A 26,684-nucleotide genomic window follows, 5' to 3' on the forward strand; every position below is an offset into this window, starting at 1 on the left:
TGAGTCAAAATGAAAAATATTATTTTTTGTGAAAAAATCAAATAGAACACCCTGTATATTATACTTACATTTATTACTAATTTTATAGCTATTTCAATTTTATTTAGCATTCTAAACTTGGTATTTTTTGAGGTATACACATTTTTACGAAAAAAATTCTGAAAATTTTCAAACCGGGAAAAAACACAAAAGATTGAGAACAAAATAAACATTACCTGAACGTGAAAAGTTTACAGAGACGAAGTATAATTCTTTCAGCTAATAGAATTGGGAATTCTTGATGAAATTGGAAAATGAGTAATTAATGGAAGTATACCTTATGATTTTTTTAGGAAAATTAATACTTTTCATATTGACTCACCGTGCATAAACGATTCGGACTAACTTCAAGACAGATATACAACTTTATAAAATTGTTGACATAATGAACTTGCAGCTGTCGGAAACGGCGTCAAAAATATAAAGTATTCTTGACGAAAAAATGGCCATAAAGCCGAAAACACCCAGTATTAACTATAACAACCCTACATTGGATGATTGAGTATAAATGAGAGAATGCCATAATATACAGGGTGTTGAATTTAAAATATACATAAGTTTGATTTCCTAAGTATTGATGAATCTTCCTATGTATATGAAAATACTTTCAAATTGTCTCTTTTAGTCTCGTCTATAACCTTTGTATTTAACATTTTTCTCTTAAACAAATAATAGACGAGATATATTACTTTGACACATTATTTGGACACCCTGTGTACAATGGTGGTTAATGGAATAAACTCTTCGAATATAGTAATATTTCACGGCAAATACATTTTTAGTATCGCATTTAAGTTATAAAACAAATTTTATACTAAACATCTCATTAGTAACGGAAAAAGTTAAGAAAATAATTAAATTTCCATGACAACTTTAAAAAATGTCTATATATATTAGCTATAAAAACAATGCCTTTCAAGAAACAAACTCAATACAACATCAATAAATGGTTATAAACTGATTAAATTACCCACAAACATATTTAAATACCTTAGACTTAGTTTTGAAACCTTTCTACTGGTATATCTTTCCATTCTGCTTTAATTATTTGTTCTTGCTTATTTTTTGTTTTGCTTGCCAATTGACACCATGTCACAAAAAAGTTTTTCTAGAAGTATGTTTTGAATCATTATCCTGTTCATATTTCCATATTAAGGGTCCTATACCATATCAAGAACGTTCTCCATAACTTCAGATTAGCCTCTCCGTGTTTAACAGTTTTGATGGTGTGTTTTGGTAATAGTTCCTGATTGGGCGTTCTGCCAAAATATCGCCTACCATCAACGCCTATTGAATTTATTTTTATTTTGTCGCTCTATAGTATATTACTGCACTTCCTCATTCGCCTAAAATTTAAACGATATTTAATATTCGTTGCAGATAATAGATGACCTTTTCTTGCTGCTCTACCATGCAGATTATTTGTCTTAAGCCTTCTCCTAATCATCCTTGTCCCCCCCACCCCCGCAAGTCTATTTTTAATTGCGATAGATACTTAAATGAGTCGTTTTTAGAAACCCCAACAATCTCTCTATCTTCGTAACAGTTTGGTTTTCTTCCTGCTCCACGATTTTCATTTTTTTTCTCATTATAAAAACTGTCATTCTGAGATTGTTTAGGAAATAAACACATTAGTTTGACAAATTCGCAACAATTACTTCGTTCTACTGCGAAGTTAAAACCTACCGTGCTGCAATTTTTTGTCGAACCCCTTAGAAGGTCAGGTAGGGCTCCTTGTCCTACTGTCTTACACGATAAAGAAAAAACATAAAAAAATGTATTAAAATCTTACAGAAGGGACAATAGTTTCCGTGCACTTTTTTAAATAAAAATAAACTCACAATTTATAACCTATTATTGTTTTTTTCTTAATTTTGAATTATAACAAACCATTAAGTATTAAAAAGTTATAATTTTTGTCTTAAAAAATCTACGAACTAAACTGCCTTTTTATTGAGTAGCAGGAAAGCAATTATGTATTTATTTTCAAAGAAACTTCCACAGGCTAGTGTAACACTATTTACAAAACTTCTGCATTCCTCCCGCGTCAGTATTTGTTGAATGGAACTGGCTGACGTTCCGTCAATCATCCTGTTGTTGTTATCATTTATAACTAATTATTATATATTTTTTACAAAACTTCTGGATTTTTTTTTTGCTGAGTCGAATTTGCTGACGTTGCGCCAATCATCCTGTTGGCTTCTTCAGACCTTGACTAAAACTGGCTCGTATTTTACTCTGTACCTGCTTATATATTGTTTATTTATTTATAATTCATAATAAAATGTTAATAGATTTTGGTATAGCTCATAGTCCATTTAATTTTATTTTAGAAGCCCCCGCACACATATGACCCTAACTACCGACCAGTACAACGGCAACTACATCAATATTTTACCAAATAACGAAATTAGCTTGGTGAATACTTGCGTTCAAGACAGAGCCGCTTTTGTGGAATGCCCACCGATTTATTGTGGTCTAAGATACATCATGAAAAACCCCTATAGATCAGAAGAGATTGACACCAGCGTCGAAGACACGCTTGACGATTTCGAACGACGATTCAACTTAAAAGAAGCTATATTGGGCGCAAAATTTACGAATGCTAGCGGAGATATTATTGTACAAGAGACCAGAGTTGTAGGTGGTAAGCCCAGTCAGCCGGCAGCATGGCCTTGGTTGGTGTCGATTTACAAAAATGGAATATTTCATTGTGGAGGAGTACTGATTAACGAATTATGGATTGTTACAGCTGCTCATTGTGTTGATAGGTTGGTTTGTTGTAGTTGCAGTAAAATATTACAAAGCTAGGAACAGTTATCGGAAAGACAAACTAACCGCCAGATGAAGTAGGACACCCAAGAAGGAGTTGCCTAATTTTCACTGGCTTTAGCTCCAACACTTCTTTGCATAGGTCCTTGGTCTATGCGTCAGGGGTGTTCAATTTTTTTAATTCTTTCTCGTTATACCGAGCGTGCAGCCAGAGAAATTTTTTTATTTTTTGACAAATAATTTGGAAAATATTGAGAGTAAATTTGTTTATGATATTCGGTGAATCCATAGCTATTAAATAACATAGTGACCCTACTACGGCAAAAATTGATGCGTTGCAGGCATAAAAATGCAGCAGTCATGTTGGTTTTTAAATGTCGATTCATGGTTGAAAACGAGATTCTTGCGCATACAACAGGTATACAATAGGTATTTGCCAGTGTTTTGATATATTGCGTTGCGTTGCCATGAAAATGTGACCATTTTAAATCCGTTTTTTTCATTTTAACAATAAAAAATAACAGCTGCATTAAATAATATATTTTTTTAAATAGTCGACACATGAGGCGTATGAAGGAAGTTTATCAAAGTTAAATAAACAACGATTCTAATTAAAATTTTCAACAGCTTTAATAGCTGTGATGATTTTGTTGACCATTAAGTTTAAGTGTGATTTATAGGTCTGTCACCGCAGACATAAAAATCGTGATAGGTCGCAAAAAATAACCCTGTTCTACTTTTCTGTTATTTTATATAGTCTACGACCATGTTTGCAGCTTCGAAAAGCCCGTACTAACTGCGCAGTGAAATCATGCCGATAAGTCATTATAGAAATAATATCACAGACCTAGGAAATAGCATGTTTCTATGTGATTGGGACCATTGGAACAATACCAAAAGCGAAACTTTAAAAGAAATATCTTGTGAAATGTTAGAACATGTCACTCATATAATGAATATACATATTAAAAACTTGGATAGTGATCAGAGAGTGGTACAGTATGTCGTGCCGCAGGGCAGCGTTCTTGGCCCAATTTTATTTATCTTATATATAAATGATATGTTACAACTAAAATCTAACAGTACCATCATCAGTTATGAAGATGATACAACGTAAGGCATATTCGTGGAGATCATATAATATCGTAGTTCTCAAAAACTAATACCAACACAACAAACTGCTCTGCCAAACTTGGGTAAGTTAATAGTAAATGTTCAATTTAGCCCCCTCTACTATTCAAGGAAAATTCATCGATAATATAAAGCAGGACACAGATGTCTATCTGACTTCTATTTGGGATTCGGTCATCCGTGAAGCAATGAAAACTCCGCGACCCCGAGAAGCCGGCAGCATGTTTAGTGAAACGTCAGCGAGGCAGAGTCAACACCCGAAAAATACAGAAGATTTATACCGACAGTATGTAATCCCAATAAAGCAAAGAAAGATTGACAGTAACAAATAATAAAACAACCACAAATTCCAGTTATACCTATGTCAAAAAAATCCATTAAACTCTATGTAATCAGTAATTCAAGACCTCGAGTCAGACAGAGTACAACAAGCATGCACCTTGAGTAGAATAAGATGTGGCAGCAAGAGCAATGGCAGGAATTAGTACGAAATGCATTCTAACGTCATTTTTAGGATCTAAACTACTAAAGAGACTGTCAACACTAACATTCTATAAGTCAATAATACGCCTGGTAGTTACTTATGGCAGTGAAACCTGGGTCATCAATCAAAAGGAAATAAATAGCTTCTAGTATTTGAAAGAAAGGTGCTTAGAATGGTATTTGTATCCCCGAAATAACAGGAGCATGGAGAAAAACCCACAATTGGCGATACTGTAGTGCAGTGAAAATATAATTAGGCGGATTATCTGAGACAGTAACTTTTGAGATATCGGGTGGCAGAAGATCAGACTCAGCAAATGAAGAGAAGATGCCGTCGCAGCCGACATAACCGAGATTGTGGTCAAGCAGTGGGAAAGGGAAGCACAAGATCCTAGAAATGGGAGAGTAATAGTGGATGCGGCTAAGACGCAGCCTATGTTGTAGGTCCAGGAAAGAAGAAGAAGAAATCTACCAGTCTACCTAAATGATCCCTGGTTTCTAAAGTTCCCTCAAATGCGTGGAATGTAGCGAAGGTTTTGTTTTTATGGACGATAAACCTCAATCATCAGTATCGACGGGAGCAAAATTTGTGTCTTTCCAAATTGCCTCTTTTATACACAGATATAAACCCTATTGAAATAGAAAGTTTGCAAAGAAATCCAGACGGTCTCGAGGAGATGATTCTAGAGCTCTCAGATTCAGTCCCTATGAAACTAATACATGAGTTTGTCAAGTTAGTGTTAGATAGTTATTCAAGCTAAAGGAGGGTCAAAGTACTTTGTGTGTGAAAACACTAAATGAAATTCAAAAAACGAAAAATTTTCTGAAGTTACTGAACCCTGCTAAATATCAAAACAAAATCAACTTTCATAGAGAATAAACTTATTATAATCATAAAACCTTTCAACCATTACGCCGCTGGTGTTGACCATTTTCCTTACAATTTATTATTTATTGCAGCTTATTGCTATCTGTATAGAAACGCAATATACAGTGTATCTTCGAAAGTTTCCACCAAATGAGAAAAACTTTTAATTGTTGACTTTACAAAAAAATGTGCCTCTTAGTGAAAAGGCGTGAAAATAAAACTGATCATTTTCCCCTAAAATTATTACTTATTACAGCTTATTGCTAACTGTATAGGAACGCAATATACAGTGTATCTTCGAAAGTTCCCACCAAATGAGAAAATTTTTAATTATTGACTTTACAAAAAAAAGTGCCTCTTAGTGAAAAGTGCTTCTTGGTGTGAAAATAAATTTGGACAAAAATATTTGCTTGTTGGGCTTACAGGGTGGGTTCACGGATTAGTTGGTTTGAAATTTTAAAAGAATGTTGGCTGTATCTCTAAAACTAACAGTCATAAGGACGAGCGGAGAAAAAATCATTTCAAAAGTAACCAGGAGAAAATAGTGGAACTTCAAGTTTTCATGTTTTCAAAATGCTCGCCAGAAGCGTAACCGCCAACACTTAAATAAATAATAATAAATAATTTTCCGAATTTTTTATGAACCAACGATAGCTAAAATGCGTGTCATTTTAAAACAGATGTAAATACGAGTCTCTTTTGTAAAAAAAACGACTCGAGTTTACCTCTATCTCATTACGAAAAGTGGTGGGGGGTGTACGAACAATGTTGTAAATAGGTATCAATAACTTCAAAATCGCCTAAAGGACTTAAACAACTTGTAAAAAAGAGACTCGAGTTTACCTCTATCTCTTTACTAAAAGTGGGGGAGGGGTGTATCAGTAGCTTCAAAATCGCCTAACGGACTTAAACAACTTGGGGTTGTTAAAAAACAAATTTCTTCTGCTATCAACATTTTTGCAATTGTGAAGATTGTAAATATTGCTTATAATTGCCACTAGAGGTAGCTTCTCTACATAATGACCAATAAGTGTTATTTCCTATAAAAAAATGCAAGGATTTGTCGGCCTTGAAACAATCTATTGACGTTGGTAACAGAATAGACGTTTTGACGTTTTGACAGTGGCAGTGACAGGTTTTCCGGTTTCTTAGGTACTTTGAACATTACTGGTGGTTAAGTTGACAAAAAATATAAGAAGCATCGAAATTCATCATCAGCCACGTTAGTTTAAGGGTACTGGATCTGTCCAACATAATAAAAAAAAGATGTCGTTTGTCATTTTATTAACGACCTACAATGAAACGCTCGACATGCCCTTTGGCATCAGCATGATGCAGCTCCTTGTTACAGCCCAGTCAGGGTCAACGAATATTTGGATATAATTTTTTCTACTGCCTATGTAGAAAACCTAATTATACACCAATCTAGAGTGCGCAAAGCCTCACTTTACCAGGTGAGTTTCGTGCCTCACGGATCCACTTCGGATATTTCCGGGAAGTTACAGCACGGGCTTGGGAGCAATGACGTTTGTCAATTCTGACTCGTTTATTAAATACTCACAACGCTGCGCTTCGCTCGTGCCAAATAAACTCGTGATTCAAATATGGGTGACCGGAAATTACACCGTTACATTTTTTCTTGTGGGTTCATTGAAAGGAATTTCTCAAAAACACAGACCATTCCGTGTAATTGAGAGATGTTGATTTTTGAGTATTTCTATTTCACTTGTTATTATGAAATTAGTTAGTTGGTCACATCATAGAAATTAGAGCAATTAATTTGGAACCCTAAAAATAATACTCTTTAGTGGTCTTTTTGTTTCATTTTTGGTAATCGTTATTATTATGGTACATTCCGCAGGTCTTTACGACTGTTAGGTTTTTATTCATTTTAAACTAGATACTTTTTGAAAAAACATGTCCAACATACAAATATTGTTGTCGCCAAGCAGGACTTCTAAAAAGGGGCAATTTTTTTGTAAAGTTAATAATTTTCCCATTTAGACATGCCGTATGAAAGAAAATTGCAAGAAGATCCCGATGTATTTACCTACGGATTCACCCAACATCATCAACGATATCCCTCTTTTCTTTCCACTTCGCTACATTTACGACCTACATAACGAGGCTGCCTCCAAAATAGCAAACATTTCTAGTGTCCCACTTCATGTTCATTAGAAAGTCACATATCATATAGAACACCGTACTGTAATTTTAATTAATTTTGCTTATAGATTTTGGTTATACTACTACGAAATTCAAGCTGGGGCGTTAAGAAGGTTTTCCTATTCTCCCATGGATCAAACAAGATTTGCTACAATGATATTACCACACGAAAATTACAGCAAGTCGAATTTGAGGAATGATATCGCGCTGATGAAGGTATCGGGGCCTTTTAGATATAATAGATACGTCAGGCCAATATGTTTGCCCTCTGAAATTACTGCCGGCAGTGATTTCCAAAAAGGACCTCTACCAGGAGTTATCTGTACCGCAGCAGGTTGGGGCGCCACGTTTGAGCACGGAGTTGATCGTAAGTTCGGAATAGCCTTTGTTCTAATTGGAAATTTTAGAATACATACAAATTTACAAGCAGTACATAAGATGTTTTTCATGATTAGCTAGAAAAAAGTAATTTCTAGCCAGTTATCTGCTATACGAGTATGCACACAAAACTCATTAACTAATCAAATAAATATTTTCTTGTTTTCATCTTCAATTATTTTCGAGAAATAACCCATAGTTATATATTGAAATGGGCCGCCCTGCTTACTTTTGGATCATGTGATTCAGTTTGTCAGGAGCACATCAAAAACATATGAGACTCTATGGTTGTACTTGTTTTTAAGTCCATTATTCGTTTTTATTAGTTGGCCATGACAGGTTATAATAAAAATACTACTTAACTTAAAACAAAACAATTTTAGTAATTTTTATTGAATATATACATTTTTAACATTAAAAACCGTTTTCTTAAAAAAATAAACTTCTTTTTAATTATGTAAAAGGAAAAAATCTTAAATTGATGGCATATGGAACTGGAACGCTAGATACACACATACACAGGTAGATCTCATGCGTATAAAAAAATAAACGGCCATACTTATAGCTGGACGGTACATATTTTATTTTGTAGGTATCCCCACAAACCCAACTTATACGTCCATTTGTTCCAATTTATTGCCAGGAAAATTAGAAGGAGAACTACTTGGAGTTATTTGGTTTGAAGCCAGGCCATTGATTTCATCAATATCTTTATTTTCTTTGTTGTAAATTTTGGACCGGGCTTTAGAAAATAATCTGATAATATCTGTAAATAATAGGTGATTATAGAGTTATGCAAAACAATCATACATTTTTACATATTTTTCAAAAAGACCCATGTCAAAAAATATAAATTTTTTTCTTAAAAATAGTTAATTGTTGAAAAAATCTGAGTATTCCAGGGAGTTCTGCCTAAAAAACGGCACGCATTGCGTCATCTTTAAAAACAGCACATTAACTCAGCAGTATTAAATTTAAAAGATGATGAGTTCATGTCCTTTCTGCTGCAGAAGTCTACATGAAAAGCTAAAATGTAAACTCCATAAACGAAATCTCAGGATTTCATAAATTTTCAAGTTTCGTCTAATCAAATTGTTATTATTATAATCATTTATCCTAGAGTTCACGGGAATAAATCTTTAAAATTTATTGTGCCCTAATTCACACCATACTGGAAATATCTCAACAAAGATTAAATATCCCAGGAGATACGTGGCAACATCTCGGTGGACTGATTTTCTGCTCTGCTCCAATGTAGGTGTGTTGATTGAAAGCTACTTGTATTACACCATTCTGACCAATAGTATTCTAAAACTGGACTTCTAACTCTTATAGGATTGCATCCGGCACTATTTTCAACTATGGTATTTAACATCACTCATTGTTTCACTCAAACATTATTAGTTTTCATTGTTACCTCGCAGGGGATAGGTATCTTACTATTTGATGACTGTAGACAAGTGAAGTTGTTCAAGAGCCCCCTCTATCATTCGAAGATGAAAAGTCTGGCTCACACTTCAGCCCAAAGTAGTAAAGATTTTTTTCTTGATTTTAATCTATATTGAATTGTATTGCTCTCTTTACACTACGCAAAGTTTTGGTTTTCTCGTTAAGATGATGCCAATTTATGAAAATTGAGCCGGCTACAAGTTCGGTTCAATTGGCAACTACCCTTCTAAGGTTCCGCACCATTAATGAGTTCTTTTCTAATTCCAATTTTAATCTAATTTCCGTAATTGTGAAAAGGGCTCGCAACTTTTGTTGAGTGCTTAGTGAGCTGTCTGTTTTCCCAACTAGAAGGAGCACTTGCTGGAATGATTTATAAAATATTTTTAATTTTTTCTAATTTTTATGGTATTAATTTACGAAGAAAGTCCAAAAATTTTGAACTTATAAAGATTGATATCGTTGTCAATCCATTCATTAACACGTTAATGTAAATCAAGTTGAAATTTAATTATACAGAGAGATAAAATGGACACCGGTGTAAAGCTGGGAAAAATTCTTTTTTTTTATTAAATGACATTTGCTCTGTCTTTACCGCATTGAGATTTATTTTTCTTAATTTGTAATATCAGAAAAAGAAACAAAAATTCCAAATGATGTCGCATCTTTGAGAGTATTTTGAGTATACCTGCCATTATTAAATCCTAATTTTCTTTCTTTTAGCAAAATATTTATAAATTTCCTGTAAAAATAGAAAGGAATGACAGATCCATGAAAAATATATATTTTTTTAAATATGATAGCAAAAATTATAATAACAAGTGGTGGATAGGTTTCCATATGGCTCCGGCATCAAATTATTTGCACGGCGTTTCTGATCGCGTGAGGAGTAATTGCCGGTAGATATTGCTTTATAATTTCTTCCAGACGATCAATATCACAAAGGAAATTCTAGAGGTGCAATGTCCGGTGACCGAGGTGGTCAGGATAGATTTGAACGGCACCTTTCCATTTTTGTGGAGAAGTAATATCCAAATATGCGTTGACCAAGTCGCACGTGGCAGCAGTTCGTTAGTAAAATTAAAAAATTAGAACACTTAAGTAAATCCAACTAGTAATATTTTACTCACTCACTAATAAAATTTCTATCATTTTAACGATCAATTCTAAACTTTATAGTAACTAAAGGTCGGTTTCTGAACATTTTGTTACTTGAGGGTTAACTATCTATAAATGCATTGTGAGATAATAACAAACTCATGGTTGTATTGTGCACTAACAGTCATCTTAATAATAAAGAGGTGGCGCTGTCATCAATGTCGGTAAATTTCGATGTTTCAATTTTCACAACAAACAACAAAGGAAGAAGAAGTAAGATAGGTGCTTAATTATGAAATATTTATTTTATAAATATGAGCCGTATTCTGAAAGTAACGTCCCACACGAGATAATTTTTGAATAATCAAATTGTCTAGACTAGCTACCTGACAAATTCATATGTCATATCAAATAATGGAAATCTTTATTTTCGGCAAAATGTTTACAAAACAGGTGGAAAAAAATTTACCTCTTAAAACTCGGAAATTGACAGAAAAATTTACACTTTTAAAAGAGCAATTTATTCCCACAGAAAATAATAGTTCAAGTGACTCAACTTTTGAGATTAACCATCCTGCTCCAAATCTAATGTAAACACCATAGTTGTAAACATATTGCAAACACCATTAAATTGGAGGTGTTCAGAAACCCATTTTTTGAGTTAACTCATGGGTTAAACTAATCAGGTAGTTAAAAGTGATTTCAGAATCTGACCCTAAGAAACTGCATAACCTTTTTTATAGCAGAAAGTACACGTTTTAAACAGAAATTATAATTACCAAGTTGGTACTGCTAAAACCTCTATTATGATACCAACAGCAAAAAATTCTTTCAAAGCCTCATCCAAAAACATATACTTACATATAACTATAGAAACGCGATTTTAGTCCACACGTAGTCAAAATTGGAGAAACTGGATCTTCATCGAAAAGCGTCCTGCTACCTAAAAGATCAGATCTGGCGATCACGATCATAATTAACTTCTTTCCAAGTTAGAAATTTACTTTTAAATGGACCAAGCTCATATATATTGAATGTATATGACTTATTATTATGATCTTAACTGCCATGGGAGTATTATAGCAGTAAATAATTTAATAATGACGGTTACGTAGAAAATTTCTTCCAAAGGCTGTATTTTTTCGGATTTATTTTTTGGTTTATTTCGTCATATTTCAGGTTAGGCAAGAAATATCGAGATACGTTTTTCCCTGGCATGCTGGGCCCTGACTTGGATATCTTTTGTGATAAAAAGTCATATCATTTTATTTACTTTTTTAAAGGCATTGTGTACTTTTAGTTATGTAGAAAACACCCTGCAGTGGTAATTACACAATCACCATATTTACAAAAATGTTGATAGGCCAAAAAATGTGGTTTTCAAATACCCCAAATTATTTAAATCCGTTAAACTCTGTTGAAGTTGGTGATCATTATCGTTGCATCTACAATGTATTAGGGATTAAAAAAAATTAAAATTGTGCTCACGGCGGGCAATTGTAGAAACTTAAAAAATATTTCTAGCAGTTTTTCCTGGTAGCTATAGTTAGAGTCTTAAAGACAATTATTTTCTTGATATAGGGTTGAGTGCCATTTTTTTGATCCATTACAATATATAAAATTTAAGGACATAAAAAGTGGCTACTTTTCCCTTTTCAGTAGTCCAGTTCGAAAATGAATATAAAAAAGAACACAAAATAGTGTTATTATTATTTAGAGTACAGTTTCTGGAGTACGTTTTCTGAAGGAACATCCAACAAGTTGTTAAACAACTTTTCCAGGAACGGAGTCTGCCCTAGATCATTTTTTTTCGTTTTTGGAAGCGACTTCACCGCCGCCGCACCTCGCAATTTTAACTTACGAATTCTAAAATTTTCAAATTTCTTCGCAGGTTGGCCATCGGCATCATCCTCTTTAGATATTTTAATCACTCGTTTGTAGAGTTGAGGATCAGTTTTCTGTTTCATATATCCGGATGAGCTATCCAAAAACTTTCTCGTTTCTCTAGCTTGAGCAATGTTATGACTGATATGAGCCCAATAGCTATTTACATTTTTTAAAGTTGCAAATGAATGAGGATCCAAAAAACAAAATATTTTGGTAACAATTGGCAACGGTAGCAATTGCACCCAATCAGAATTATTCGTATCGTCTAAGAGTCTTTTTGCTCTTGTTACTTCTAGGTCTACTCTATATTTGTCCATGATCTCGCACCATTTTCTTCTATGTATTTCAACGTCAACAGATGCGGGGTGATTTGGTTGGTAATTGTCATTATATTTGACTTCCGCAGTTTGTTTATCGTTGGTATTAGTCTTACTGTCAAGTATTTTTTGTTTATATATACAAACTGACGGTCTGTAAAGTTTTCGCAAAAGCCCATTTCCGCTGATCCGGAATAAATTCACTATAATCTGCAATTGTCTGTACTCGTCTTGAGTTCTTATCCATTCCAGATCTTTTGGGATTACCTTTCTCAGAATCATTTGGTCTAACATCCTATCGTGGTCAATTAATATCTGATCGCATTTGAGCGAATGCGTATTAGTATCTGCGTAACAGGCAATTTTCCCGAAATGCATGGATAATATACTTACAACTTTTGACAGCACGGAGACAGCCTCAAGATTTTTGAAAATATTTAACGCATAGTCAAATTTGTGTTTCCAAGATAAACGAATGAAATATCCTTTGATCGACGACACCCGAAGTTCGTATTGCTGCTTTTCAGTTTGCCTTTTCTGTTCTAGTTCTGCCTTCTTTTTAAATTCCGACGACAAATGTTCTAGTTCTTCGTCGAAATTTTGGTAACTTTCTAGGTGGTAATACATTTTTTTTATAACAAAGTTGTCAATGTACTTTGACAATGACGTTTTTGTACAAAATGACAAATTATGTCGCAATGAATTTTACGCGAATTCTAAATTTTCAAATATTTTGGCACTTCGATATCTTCCTCCATTAAATTCGCTAAGAACTTTTGACATGTGGCAAGTGATGTTTTGAATGTAATGTGTTGCTTTCGGAACCATTTTCTCAATTTAACACGTCTCATCAAAGGCGCAGTTGCTTCACGCTGTTTCACTCAAAGAGTTGGAATAATCAAAGTTCGGTTTTTTCCCTGTCTTGGAGAAGTTTATTTTCAGCCTAGCCTTTTTGATCTGCGAATTTTGTTGTTGGTGTTGAATCCATATAATATCATATATCATGTATAAAGACAACGAACCACAAGTGCCCAAAATGGAGCCTTGAGGAATCCTAATATTCACCGAGCGTACCCCAGAAAGCTCACATTGGGTGCGAAAAAGGAAGTAGGGTTCACTTAGATCCAGCGGTAGACCTCGTATGGCATACCGAAAATCATTCAGGTGATTTAGCTTTGACCCCGACTGCCTTTTCACTAAATGTTGCTGAAAGCAATAAGCCGTCATCCAGTACGAATTTTACTAAATCAACTGTAAGCGATAAATCCCCTATCATTTATTATAAACTTGGTTTATAACATGCATATAGTAATTTTTAATTTCAGCTGATCACATGAGGGAAGTGGAAGTGCCAATTTTGAGGCACTGCAAGCACAAAGAAGATTCCGATAGAGATGAATTATGTGCAGGTGAGCATAAAATATTATCAGCAAGTGAATAAAAATAATCAATTGCTGAATGGCAATTAAAACTTCTGACGATGATTAGTGACACTAAAATTATTTCTAGCTGCCGTTCCGTTTATTTGGTCAAACCTACATTTTCCCGAAATTTTATAAGACACCCAAAGATTTTGGTTTTTCCAACTTTTTTTTTAATTTTCAAATTTAATCGAAATAAGATGAAATTGTTTGTTTGCAATAATAATAATGCTTAAACTAAGTCATATTCGGAGAAACCACTGGGATTAACAATTTTCATCTCTGAATATAAAAATAATCCTCAAATCATCAAAATTAACAAAAATAGTTTATGACATGAATCAAATATTTACTTTTTAAAATGTCCACTATGTCCAAATGTCCACTTCTTTATAGCCAAGAATTTTTAATCATGAAATGTGTCAAGAAATTTTCTCCTTCTTTTTATAGGTTTTCCTTTCCACTTGACTAGGCCGAAGTGATTAGTCTCCGACGGTCTAACTAGTGTTATTTTTTATTTTTATTTATCTCCAGAGCTGTCGAATTTATTAAGGTCTCACAATTTCGAAATTTTATTTCTATTAAAATTGCCAAAAAAATTAAAAAATGCCGTAACGTTTAAATATTTCTAAAAGTGACAAAGCGGAACCATAAAAATCAACACCAGTATTTTCAAATTTTCCACAATAAACAATTCCCGACATCTCAGAATTTTGGCGATTTTTGAACATAGCAAACTTTAGAAGTATATTAGTGAAAGGTTACCAAAATTATCAATAACATCGCGAAATGTGCCAATATTGCTGTTAGCATTTTTCAATTCCGCTTATTCAATAGTTGTCAAGATATTTTTACTAACCTTGGCTTATATTTCGAAACCGGTTACGAAGTTTGCCACTACAATGCCATCACTCTATATCATGTGTTTCCAATATATTCTATTTTCTGTCCTCGTCGTTGTGTTTTGGTTTCACTCTTAAGTTGAAAGCATTTCATAGTGTAATTTTATATATATTTTATATATATATATATATATATATATATATATATATATATATATATATATATATATATATATATATATATATATATATATATATATATATATATATATATATATATATATATATATATATATATATATATATATATATATATATATATATATATATATATATATATATATATATATATATATATATATATATATATATATTCTCACGTATTGATTCACGGATGGAAAAATGTGATAACACTATATTCCGGGATATCATCCGTTCGCTCGTTGAACTCCGACTGGAATCCTGCATCCGACTGGAATCCTGCAAATCTTGCATCCGACTGGAATCCTGCAGACGTTTCGCCAAAATCTCACTTGGCATCTTCAATGCTCGCGCTCCGAAAACACTTCGAACACTCGAGTGTTCGAAGTGTTTTCGGAGCGCGAGCATTGAAGATGCCAAGTGAGATTTTGGCGAAACGTCTGCAGGATTCCAGTCGGATGCAAGATTTGCAGGATTCCAGTCGGATGCAGGATTCCAGTCGGAGTTCAACGAGCGAACGGATGATATCCCGGAATATAGTGTTATCACATATATATATATATATATATATATATATATATATATATATATATATATATATATATATATATATATATATATATATATATATATATATATATATATATATATATATATATATATATATATTCTCACGTATTGATTCACGGATGGAAAAATGTGATGACACTATATTCCGGGATATCATCCGTTCGCTCGTTGAACTCCGACTGGAATCCTGCATCCGACTGGAATCCTGCAAATCTTGCATCCGACTGGAATCCTGCAGACGTTTCGCCAAAATCTCACTTGGCATCTTCAATGCTCGCGCTCCGAGGGTTCGAAGTGTTTTCGGAGCGCGAGCATTGAAGATGCCAAGTGAGATTTTGGCGAAACGTCTGCAGGATTCCAGTCGGATGCAAGATTTGCAGGATTCCAGTCGGATGCAGGATTCCAGTCGGAGTTCAACGAGCGAACGGATGATATCCCGGAATATATATATATATATATATATATATATATATATATATATATATATATATATATATATATATATATATATATATATATATATATATATATATATATATATATATATATATATATATATATATATATATATATATATATATATATATATATATTTCCAACACTTCCAACACTAGTATTGAGATCTAAGATGTAACTTTAACTACATTCTAGCATTTAACAACTCAAAAACCTTTTCTTACGATTAAAACGAATGCCGTTTTTTAATCGCATATTTTCGTAGATATATACCTTTAAGCTTCAGTAATGTTGCTTAAAATGCGATATTCCTCTTTTTATTAATTAAATTATTAATATTAGAACATATGAAAATATGATTAGATCTTAGCGGATCTTATAGAGGAAGTTCCAGGAACTTTTTTGTTCTGGCTGTTATTGCTTTATACCAGAAATATTGCACTCTTTCATTTAATAAAAATTGTCGAATATTGAACCCGGAGTGTGCGTATAAGAAAACCTTATCCAAAAATTTTTTCGAACAGGTTTATCTGAAGGTGGCAAAGATGCATGCCAGGGCGATAGCGGTGGCCCTTTAATATGCAGAAATCCCAACAATCCCAATCAGTGGTACCTAGCAGGAATAGTAAGTCACGGCGAGGGATGCGCCAGGCCAAATGAACCTGGAGTTTACACCAAAGTTAGCAGATATATGGGGTGGATAGCTGAAAACACAAGTAAGTTAAGTTCAACCAACTAACTTGCACAGTCTACTGTAATATTATTTTCACAACTTCCGGTTTCATACTGAATGAATCGAACTTGCTCATATTTCGTGAACTATCCTGTTCAGAACTTAACTGAAACTGGTCCTCATTCTACTGTGTACCTGTTTATATTATAATGTAACTTAAGTAGATGACTTATTAGACGTTTGCCAAAAATTACTACCCTAAATTACTATAGGGTGATTAACATTGATGACTTCTTAGACGTTTGAAAATTTTATTATTCTGAATTTTATGAGTAGCTGGTGCACCTTCTAAAATTATTTTTAAACATACGGGGTGTGTCATGTAGTCGTGGTCAATACTACCTTGGTTATTTTAAGTGGCATGCCCTCTATGTTATTTTATTTTTGGATTCTAAATAAAATTCTGAACAAGTTTTATCTAAAACTTTCCTTTTCTTTGAAAATTTTATGCAAAAATATTAACATCATCCTATACTTATTTTTAGTTATAAATGTTTTTCTCAAAAATTTGCTGAGAACAACCGTTCTGATTAGTCCATTAGGTAGCCTATGATGAAACAATACCAGACTATTGTCGAGTACGGCATAAAAATTGTGCGAGAAAAATGTCTAAAATTGAAAATAATTATAATAAATAAATATAATAATTAATATTGATTAATACTTATGACTTATTTGTAATTGTCGGTGAGTGCTATAAAATTCGCGCTAGAGCGATGTGAATTGAGGAAGAAGATCCGAATTTTACAGAACAAATAACATAGACGAACATCCACTATTAGTTAATTCCAAAATCCCAAGGTTGTTATCCTCTTTCAATGGATGACCAGTGTGTTTGTCACATTTATGAAAGTAAATACATGGAAATAGTTTTTTTTAGACGACTTACCATTAAATTTGAATCAACAAGTTGGCAACAACTCAATACTTTGGATTTTCTTATTTGGGGTCACATTAAAAATTTGGTGTACAATGGAACTCCGTCAAATAACCGCAAACAACAAATAGAACAAATTTCAAGAGCTACAAGATTTTCATCAAATGCCTTTGGCGCAATGTCGGCGATATTGTCTAATTATTGTAATAATTGTAATATTGTAAATTTGTAAATTGTAAATTTTTTCTAATGATATTCCATAATAATTATTACGGCATACCAGTCTACTACACTCGTTTGAATCAAAAAAATTATTTCTTCTACATTTGAACTAAAATTGGACAAAGTGAATAACTTTATTATCATTTAATATCAAACTTCTCAAAGGGTAACCATTTTTTTGGTACCCATTGCATACTTCAGTATATAGGATACTCCATTTAAAATAGGAAATAATATTGACTACGGCTACATAATATTTTCTGCATATGTGAAAATATTTTTTAAAAATGCACTAGCTACTCATATATATTCATATCAAAATTCAAAATACTAAAATAAGTCCTTCTTGCGATACGTATAATAGGCTATCTACGTGAATCACCCTGTATAGTGTTTGAGAGAGCGGTGTTAAAGGAGGGACATGAGCATTGTCTCAGATGATTGATTACCATATTGGTTAAAAATGAGTCCCTTTTAAGATTGTTTGGATGTTTCGGGATTTCTATGCATTCTCGATTTCTCGAGTTTTACATGCAAGAACTTTAGTTTGGTCAAATAATGTATGATGTTTGGCTTCATGATTATGTTCAGTCACTGCTTAAGGCTCTTAAGGTAATAGAACCCAACCTTAAATCAGCTAGTAAAACTTAATCTCTATTAGAAACCTTGAAAAAAATCTGCCACCCCTCACGATTTTAAAATTCAACTTGTCTACGATCTACCTAAGATTCACAAGCCCGAATTACCCCTTCAACCTATTGTTAGCACGATTGGTTCTATTCCTATTCTCTAGCCGCATATCCAGGTTCTATATTAAAACCTCTTACAGGGAAAACTTATAGTTTCACTTCATTGAACAACTAACAATTAGATCCAAACGATATTCTGTTAGTTCGGCTTTTTATCAAGGTGCCTAAAACTCTAAACATTATTTGAGACATATTAAAATTGGAGGGTCTGGAATCAAATCATCTGTAACAAATCATTTGTAATGATCAAATTTATATCTTATACATTTATGGAAGAATTTAAAAGGAAGTCGCCTTGGACACTTTGTATCTTTTTTATTTGGCTTCAAGGTCAAGGATGCCCAAGAGATTTATTTAACCATTTAAAGTCTATACACATCCGTTATACAATTGAATTTGAAACTCTCATTTTTATTCTTATTAGTAGATCAGACGCAGTTTGGTACATTACAATCCTGCCCAAAATCATCGGTTATCAACTCTCTTGTTTACAAAGCGGCAAAACCATCTACAGACGAATTATCGAACGCACAATTAAAAGACAACATCATATATCAAAAAATTCCGTTTGAGACACCAGAAGTTGCCAGAGGCATTCCGTGAATATTAATCGTAAAATATCAACTAGGAGAAAAGAACATGAAAGAGCTTTTATCAATTATTCTACCAGAAAAAATCCATAGAACTGTCTAAAAAAACACACACCCTTTACCTTTCACCCATATGGGAATCATCTTCTCCCATCATGTCCCTCCGCCCTCCTCAAGTACGGAGTAAAATGCAATAGTTTCAGTTGAATTCCAAAGAAGTCAATATGTGAAACAACTTAGTTTTCAGTATTCTAGTTAGCTAGCGAATCAATGAATATCTTTACCTTATTGCAGGGGAAAGTAGAACAAGTTTTAGAGTTCCTCTTCACAAATGTCCGGGCTTTACGTGTAAGGGAACTAGAAGGTGTATGCCGAAAAAGCGGAAATGTGACCGAATCATCGATTGTTTATTTGGCGACGACGAATTGAATTGTGACCACAGCTTCCACACATTGTTTAAACATTCCAGGAATAATTTCTTTAAAGATCCATCTAGTGCGTCAGCCGATACATTATTCAGTGATTTTGTGAATAATTTTGAACCAGATATTGGTATCTTGGGCAGTAAACAAACTACCATCGCCGAGAATAAAACCAGCATAAAGGAAGACTCTAATTCTGCTCAGTATGGCATCGACTATTTCCGATGCACAAGGTAAAATCTTGGGCATCAAATTCCGAAATAAATATTTAAAAATTTTAGTTTGCTGCAAGCAATTCCGTTGAAAAAAAAGTGTAACAAAATTTTGGACTGTGAGGATGGGTCGGACGAGATTAACTGTGCCTGTGCTGATTACGTGAAAACTCAAGACCCATTGGCTATATGCGATGGAATCAGGGACTGCAGCGATGGATCTGATGAAGTCAATTGTGGTAATCACGCTATAACATTTTGGGTTTATTTATATTTATGTACATATTTATCGTATGGCTGCACATGATAGTTTGAAAGTTTTCCTCATACTTGCCCATTCCGGCACCATATGTTGAACGGTTTGGTTTTCAGCACAGCAGTCATAGATTGCCTTCTTCTCCGTTTGTGTAATGAGTTCGCGCATATTCTGTCATTTTAAACATAGCGGACCAAAACAATGTCATCTTGTTTACTTTATACCACTGACGAAGATTTTTGAGCCAAGATATTCTTCAGAGACTAGTTGCACGCTCTACCTCTATTTTTCCCTGAATAATTATTCCCGGATCCCGGTGTGGGTGTGGACCCAGACCAACGTGACCTTCCTCCCTCAGCCACTATCCCCAGTACCCCTTTGCACTCCAGCATCAACAAGGAGCGCATACGCACTGACTTCAGCGCCATAAATGCAGCCCTACTATCCGAGCAGAAGAAGACCCTTCTGCTTCCATGGTTGAGCCGAAGAACCTCTCTGGCCGCCATCAATATCAATATATCGAACTTGTCGGACCCAGAGGTACCGACAAGTTCGATCCCGTTGTCTCGCAGTACGCTCCAGCTCCGGCCAAATCTCCCATTCTGGACCCGTCCGTGTACCAGACAAGTCCATCCCAGGAGCCGACTCTGCCCTCTCTCCACTCTTCCCTTGATGGGAAGAGAAAGGTCCATTTGATCCATTATGCTGACAAAACTGTTTTTTTTTGCTGATAACTATCCATTTGCTTTTCTTAATTTTTAGGCTTAGACAATGTATTGATTATCGTCTGTTATCGTTGATAAGATTGATAAGATTGTAAATCATCCTTGTCTGTTACTAGTAAGCCATTCTCGTCAGCGTTAAATTGTTGATGACAATTCCATTAGCAATTATGCGTTTCATTTTGCCTTGAACAGATTCTCTGAAGATTTTTTCCAATAAAATAATCAAAATGGGCGAAGGCACACAACCTTGTCGAACTCTTCTCATAATATGCACTTATTCAGATGCCTGGCCATTAACTCTTATGTCGGCTGTGTGATTAAGTTAGTTTCTTGCAATTCAGTATATCATTATTTTACTGATTCTATAAAGGAGATGTTGTTTGGTTCCTTCAGTTAAGTGCAACGACCACGAATATGTTTGTCAGTTCACTCAAAAATGTATTCCGGCGGAAAAAAGATGTGATGGAAATTTCGATTGTCTTCAAAAGGAGGATGAATTAAATTGTGGTAAGTACCACAGTAAGTTATTATTCTGACTTCTTACAAATCTTATAAATGAATTAACCTGATGCATAAGCGAAGGCAATTGTATCTTCAGCAATGAGGGTCATATTTAATAATAAAAACCCTAATCACTAATTATTAATTAAAATAGAAGTTGATGTATTTGTCAAGCGAAATTGATAATATATGCGGAATTTGTAAAGGATGAGAAATTATGTTATTTGCAATTGGTCCTGTGCAATAACTAATGAGCGTCCTACGACCATTAGTTTTTTGCACTTTCTTGCAAGTGTCAGCGTTGCGTTGACGTCAGTAGTGGCTAACGTCAAAATATCATCAGATTTTGCAACATCTCCTGCATCACAAGGTCGTGCACCTCTAAGTTGCCAGTCCTCACATATGGAAAGCGACATATCTGGTTGCGTCGTGATGATAATATCAAATATAGATGAAGAAGGATTAAAAAAATGCTTTAATTGCTTCCAATTATTTGCATCTATTTTTGATATTTAACAAGCACTTGAAGAAGCATTGCCGTACCTTTTTACACATTTTCTCATTATATTTTAACGTATATTATTCTTTAGCAGAAGATTACAAGTGTTCTTTAATGCACGCTTGATTAAATGATCCTATTTTAATCTGGTGTTTTTAACTTATCTGTTAGTACTTCTCCTGTTGATTCACAGTGGAGTTTGTAGCTATTTTAATTGTAGGGCGTCGAAAATTCAGTTTACATCTCTTAGAATGAATGAGATTCGAAATTGTTTGACTTACTAGTACATCTTGTAGTCCTTAAATTCCAAATTATCTTATTTAATTCTATTGATATTAACAACTATTTCTATAGTAACACACTAAATACAATTCTTTATAATTGTGAAATGTCACAGTCTCCAGTTGAAATATTTTGGCATTGTATCCCTTACAACCTTTCAAAAATAGGAGAAATATTTGGGTTTCACAACTGAGGTTGGTAACGATGGCTAAACTTTGAAGAAAGTTTTCGAAAATTTTCTAGCAGCGAATTGTACAACATAATTGCATTTTATACATAACCTCTCCTAAAAACGAAGTATGATACTTAGGAATAGAAAACACAACCACTGCTCGGATGATTTGACTGTTTCTTTTAATTTGTCGCTTTTTCAGTATCAAATATCTTAACGAAGACGTCTAAACATATAACCTTAGTGTGAATGGTATTTATTCTCCTTTTAGTAGTAACTCACCGATTGTTTACAGTCTGTAGTTTCATTTTTTTCATTTTCAATGTACCGAAAATATCTGACTGCATCTAAATCTTGACCGCGGGCTCCTTAAACACGTTTTTTAGATATCTTTTCTGTCATATTTTCATCTACCCCGGTTTTGATATTTTTAGATGGAATTTCTCTCTATAACATCGACCACGTGTCTAATTTAAATTCTTCTAGATTATCGCAGATGCAAACTTTTCCCAGCCACTACAAACACAAAATTTTCCTTTATGTATCGGGTATTATTGCACTATCAAAAAAGAATTTCATCACGCAACTCTTATTTAGATATTTTCACTGCTTTGGACGTTACTGTAACTCGCAAGTTGTAACGGTCCCTTTTCTTAAATGGGGATTATGAAAAGAAACGGCAACGGCTAGTCCTTTTTTAGAGTTTTTGGGTCTTTGTTCGACTACAGATTCGATACGCTCCCTGTAGAATGAACGGGGCGCCACCAAGTCATCACCTAGTTATGTTGGTATTGAAGTCTGCGACTTGGAACAAGTTCTATTTTAAACGGTTTTATACATTTTCTAGGTGGTTAGGAATAAAGTAACGGATTACGTAGAAAGAAAAACAACTGATAATCTTCCGATGTTATTTTAATTAAACTGTTTCAGTGGAACGTAGATCTACGTTCCAGTTTGTACTCCGATGTTGAGATGGGTTCGTGGAGGTGTTTGTTTTAGTTTTAAAATAACAATTTGATTCTTGACTAATGCAAAAATAAGAGTTACATCTTTTATACAGACTCAGTCTAGAAATATTATTTGCAAATTATTTATGAAAATCAAAAAATATATAAAAACACAGTAAATTTACTCCTCGAAAGGATATTGATAATTACAACACTAACTCCCGAATTGTTGACTCAAAATAAATAAAATACAGCTGTAAACCACTTGATCAAGGGATTTCCGCGACGTAAAACTTGTAAACGAAAGTATTATCAATTAATATGCGATAAGTTACTTATCAGTTACCCTGTACATTAAATACTCTGCTTGTAAATATGTATTGTTTAAATTTAGGTTAAACATCGCGATAGGTTTCACATATAGGCAAATCGATATTTGAAAAGAAAGTTTGTACGACCTTGCTCAAGTCCTACTCCTGGTGGGCTAATTTACTATGCTTGTTTTTGTTATTTACATTCCATTCAACCATCCCTGGTAGGCAGGTGAAGTGCTCGTTTGGCAAACGATACTACTGCCACAGTGTTTACGGGTTCTGTTCGATGGACACTAAGCCGAGTCGGAACTTGCAGCTTGAGTTACCAAAAACGTGACCCAGTCTTGAAACCCTTAAACTACGTTAAAATATAACCACAATCGAAACTGTAATTGACAGGTAATCGGCATGAAACAAAGGGCTCTACAAGCTACCTATACAAGCATCGCATCCTCAATGCACAAAAATACGGGAATGAAAAATACGAAAATGAATGTTCAAAGTTAAGTTCTACACTGAAAAATGTTGAAATGAACTATGAAAATGGATCGTACCAGAACTTCCATTGGGAATATGCCACATGGAATCCACGATTGACCAGAACGATATTAACTTAACACCTTTTTCGGGGCCTACGGAACATAACCAGGAATAACCAACCGGATGAGCAAACAGCATATAACGTGACAATTATCGCGTTTTTCTTCAAAACTATTTCAGCTCTACTTGACCCACTAACACGCCGTCTTCTCACCCTCGGCTCACGTCAAAGGGTGCCTCCGCTAAGCGGTGATCCCACCACCACGGAACCAAATCGGACTGTCACACTGCACCATACGTACCCGAGCCATTTGCCCAAAGTAGCAACGCTACAAAGTCTCTTAATGGCATTGATAAGATAACACCCCTTTTGATAGATATGTTTATGTAGGACAAATTTCTTAATTGCATAATTAACTTGCATTTACATTTTTCGTTATTGTCGCAATACTTCCGTTAAATAGACTAATACAAACAAATGCGTAGGTATTTGCGCTGGATTTAATTTAAACCTTACTAAGCTAGTGCTAAGTTTAGATATCTAGCGTTCACTAATTTTATTTACATTTAAAAAACAAATGGTATCGATTGTGGTACCCCATAAAGCCGCAAACAAAACTGCGGACATCCTGTCAAGATCAGATTACATATACAGCAGATATAATATGGATATCTCTATTTTATTAGCTGGACATGAATTAATAATTAAAAATAAAAAAAAAACACAAGTGTTATAAAAATTCGTGTAGGAAATGAAACTATTAGAGGCCAGGCGACCAAGGGTCGTCCACAAGGAAGGGTTTTATCACCACTTCAGTGAAACACGATTCTAGACAGTCTTATTCAGCACTTCAATAAGGAAAATCACTACACCATTGCATATAGTGATGATTTGGTCATTGCATATGCGAATTGCAATGAAAATTATTAAAAGCATGCTTTGTTCATCGAAATCAGGTAGACTGAAATTGTCCTTTTCACATTGAAACTAGGCGACTTAGTAACTCCGGAGCTCCTAACTACCAAACTAAACTAAGGAACTAAAACACCTCGGGGTGGCATGCCTGACTATTACAGGGGATATGAAAACTACACTAACTAAAACTGTGCAGGTGATATTGTGTCTCACACTTCTCGATATATGCTTAGGAGAGGAATATGGAAAGTAGGAAATGTAGCATGGCGGAATCGCGTTTGGATTGAGACGACAACTTTGTTTCGACTATTGTAGGCGAGAAATTTATATTCCACAAGCACTAAACGACTAATTTCAGAGGGATGATACGCATTAATGTGGCGGTTGTAATTAACGTCTACTACCGGTGGCTCGAAGAGTAAACATGTATCAAGATGCGGAGTGTTCTCCAAATCCCTCATACTTAACATTTTTCTGGGTATGGATAAGATGTGCTGCAGACGGAGCTCGCTGGTTTTACTACAGCCGCAAAAAATATGACTAGATGCAAAGTTACTGGAAAAACTGTATTCATCTATATAGATAGCAGACAGACAGTTGTGATACATTTTATACGTCAAAACTAGCACTGAAATATCACCGTGCTTTCGTTGACGCGTCGGTCGATGCGGATCCCTAGTAGAATTAAAGAGCATGAGCATTATAAAGGAGATCATGCCGCTGACAGCCTAACCAGGAGAGCTGCAGTATTAAGCGTTACTTTGTTTTTGTGGCGATGTCAGTCATTAAAGAAATGATATAAGAAAACCGAAACAATTTCTAAAATAATAAAATGAAACAGGAAACTGTTGCCTAACTATTGAGATATTTAATGGATGACGTTTGGGAATAAGTGCTTGACATCAAGAAAAATTAACTTTGGTATATCAAAAATCACAACTCTAAATATTAAATCATTAAATCTTTAATCTAAGAAATCGCAAACCATCTAAAGTTGAGAAACGGTTCAAATATTTTAATAAACAAACGAGATTAGTGACAGTATCAATCACATCAAATCACATCGCGTGGACATCCTCGACATATACATGGACATGTAAATCGGCGAAATAGGGATATCCATCGGATGTTTTGGTCAGTTTTGGTTTAGTTTCTTTTCTGTATTTGATATTAATAAAAAGAGAAAAAATAACATTAACCATCGTATAACAAAATACTGGATTTACCTACCAAAATCTCGTTTCTTGAAAAATAATCTTATATTAACTGGTTATTGCTCTATCTCGTAAGGGAAAAGATTTAGGAGTTGTTGAAAGGGGCTCTTCTTAATTGACAGCTTTACCCTGAGCAGGTTGATTTAGATTGCTCAATAAATTAAATAAATACAATTTATTTTATCGAAATAGTTAAATGTTATATCACTTTTTTTCCATATTTTTCCTAACCGATAATATAAGTAAAAAAAAGTCAAAATAGTGTCGCATCTTTGGGAATATTTTCAGTATACCACTATGAAAAACTTTTGGCAAAATATATATAAATTTATTGTTAAAATACAAAACTTATATTTAAAAAGATAATATTATTTAATACTAATTTAATATGATTGAATATTGCACAGCATATTGTTAAGGAAAAAGACTAATATAGAT

General features: G+C 34.0%; 1 protein-coding gene across 4 annotated transcripts in view; it reads left to right on the plus strand.

Moving 5' to 3' along the window:
- The window catches only part of LOC132701000 (serine protease nudel-like), a 181,079-nt gene that overhangs the window by 124,879 nt on the left and 29,516 nt on the right, over positions 1 to 26,684 (plus strand). For all 4 annotated transcript variants that reach the window (XM_060668606.1, XM_060668607.1, XM_060668608.1 and 1 more), the window contains 7 exons: positions 2,373 to 2,810; positions 7,528 to 7,826; positions 13,911 to 13,994; positions 16,600 to 16,791; positions 19,541 to 19,901; positions 19,950 to 20,119; positions 21,255 to 21,368. In XM_060668606.1, coding sequence (XP_060524589.1) covers positions 2,373 to 2,810; positions 7,528 to 7,826; positions 13,911 to 13,994; positions 16,600 to 16,791; positions 19,541 to 19,901; positions 19,950 to 20,119; positions 21,255 to 21,368 — 1,658 coding nt within the window. The remainder of the gene's footprint in view (positions 1 to 2,372; positions 2,811 to 7,527; positions 7,827 to 13,910; positions 13,995 to 16,599; positions 16,792 to 19,540; positions 19,902 to 19,949; positions 20,120 to 21,254; positions 21,369 to 26,684) is intronic.

This window comes from Cylas formicarius, unplaced genomic scaffold, assembly GCF_029955315.1.
Source record: "Cylas formicarius isolate icCylForm1 unplaced genomic scaffold, icCylForm1.1 PGA_scaffold_4__25_contigs__length_36172078, whole genome shotgun sequence".
NCBI classification, from domain to species: Eukaryota; Metazoa; Arthropoda; class Insecta; order Coleoptera; family Brentidae; genus Cylas; species Cylas formicarius.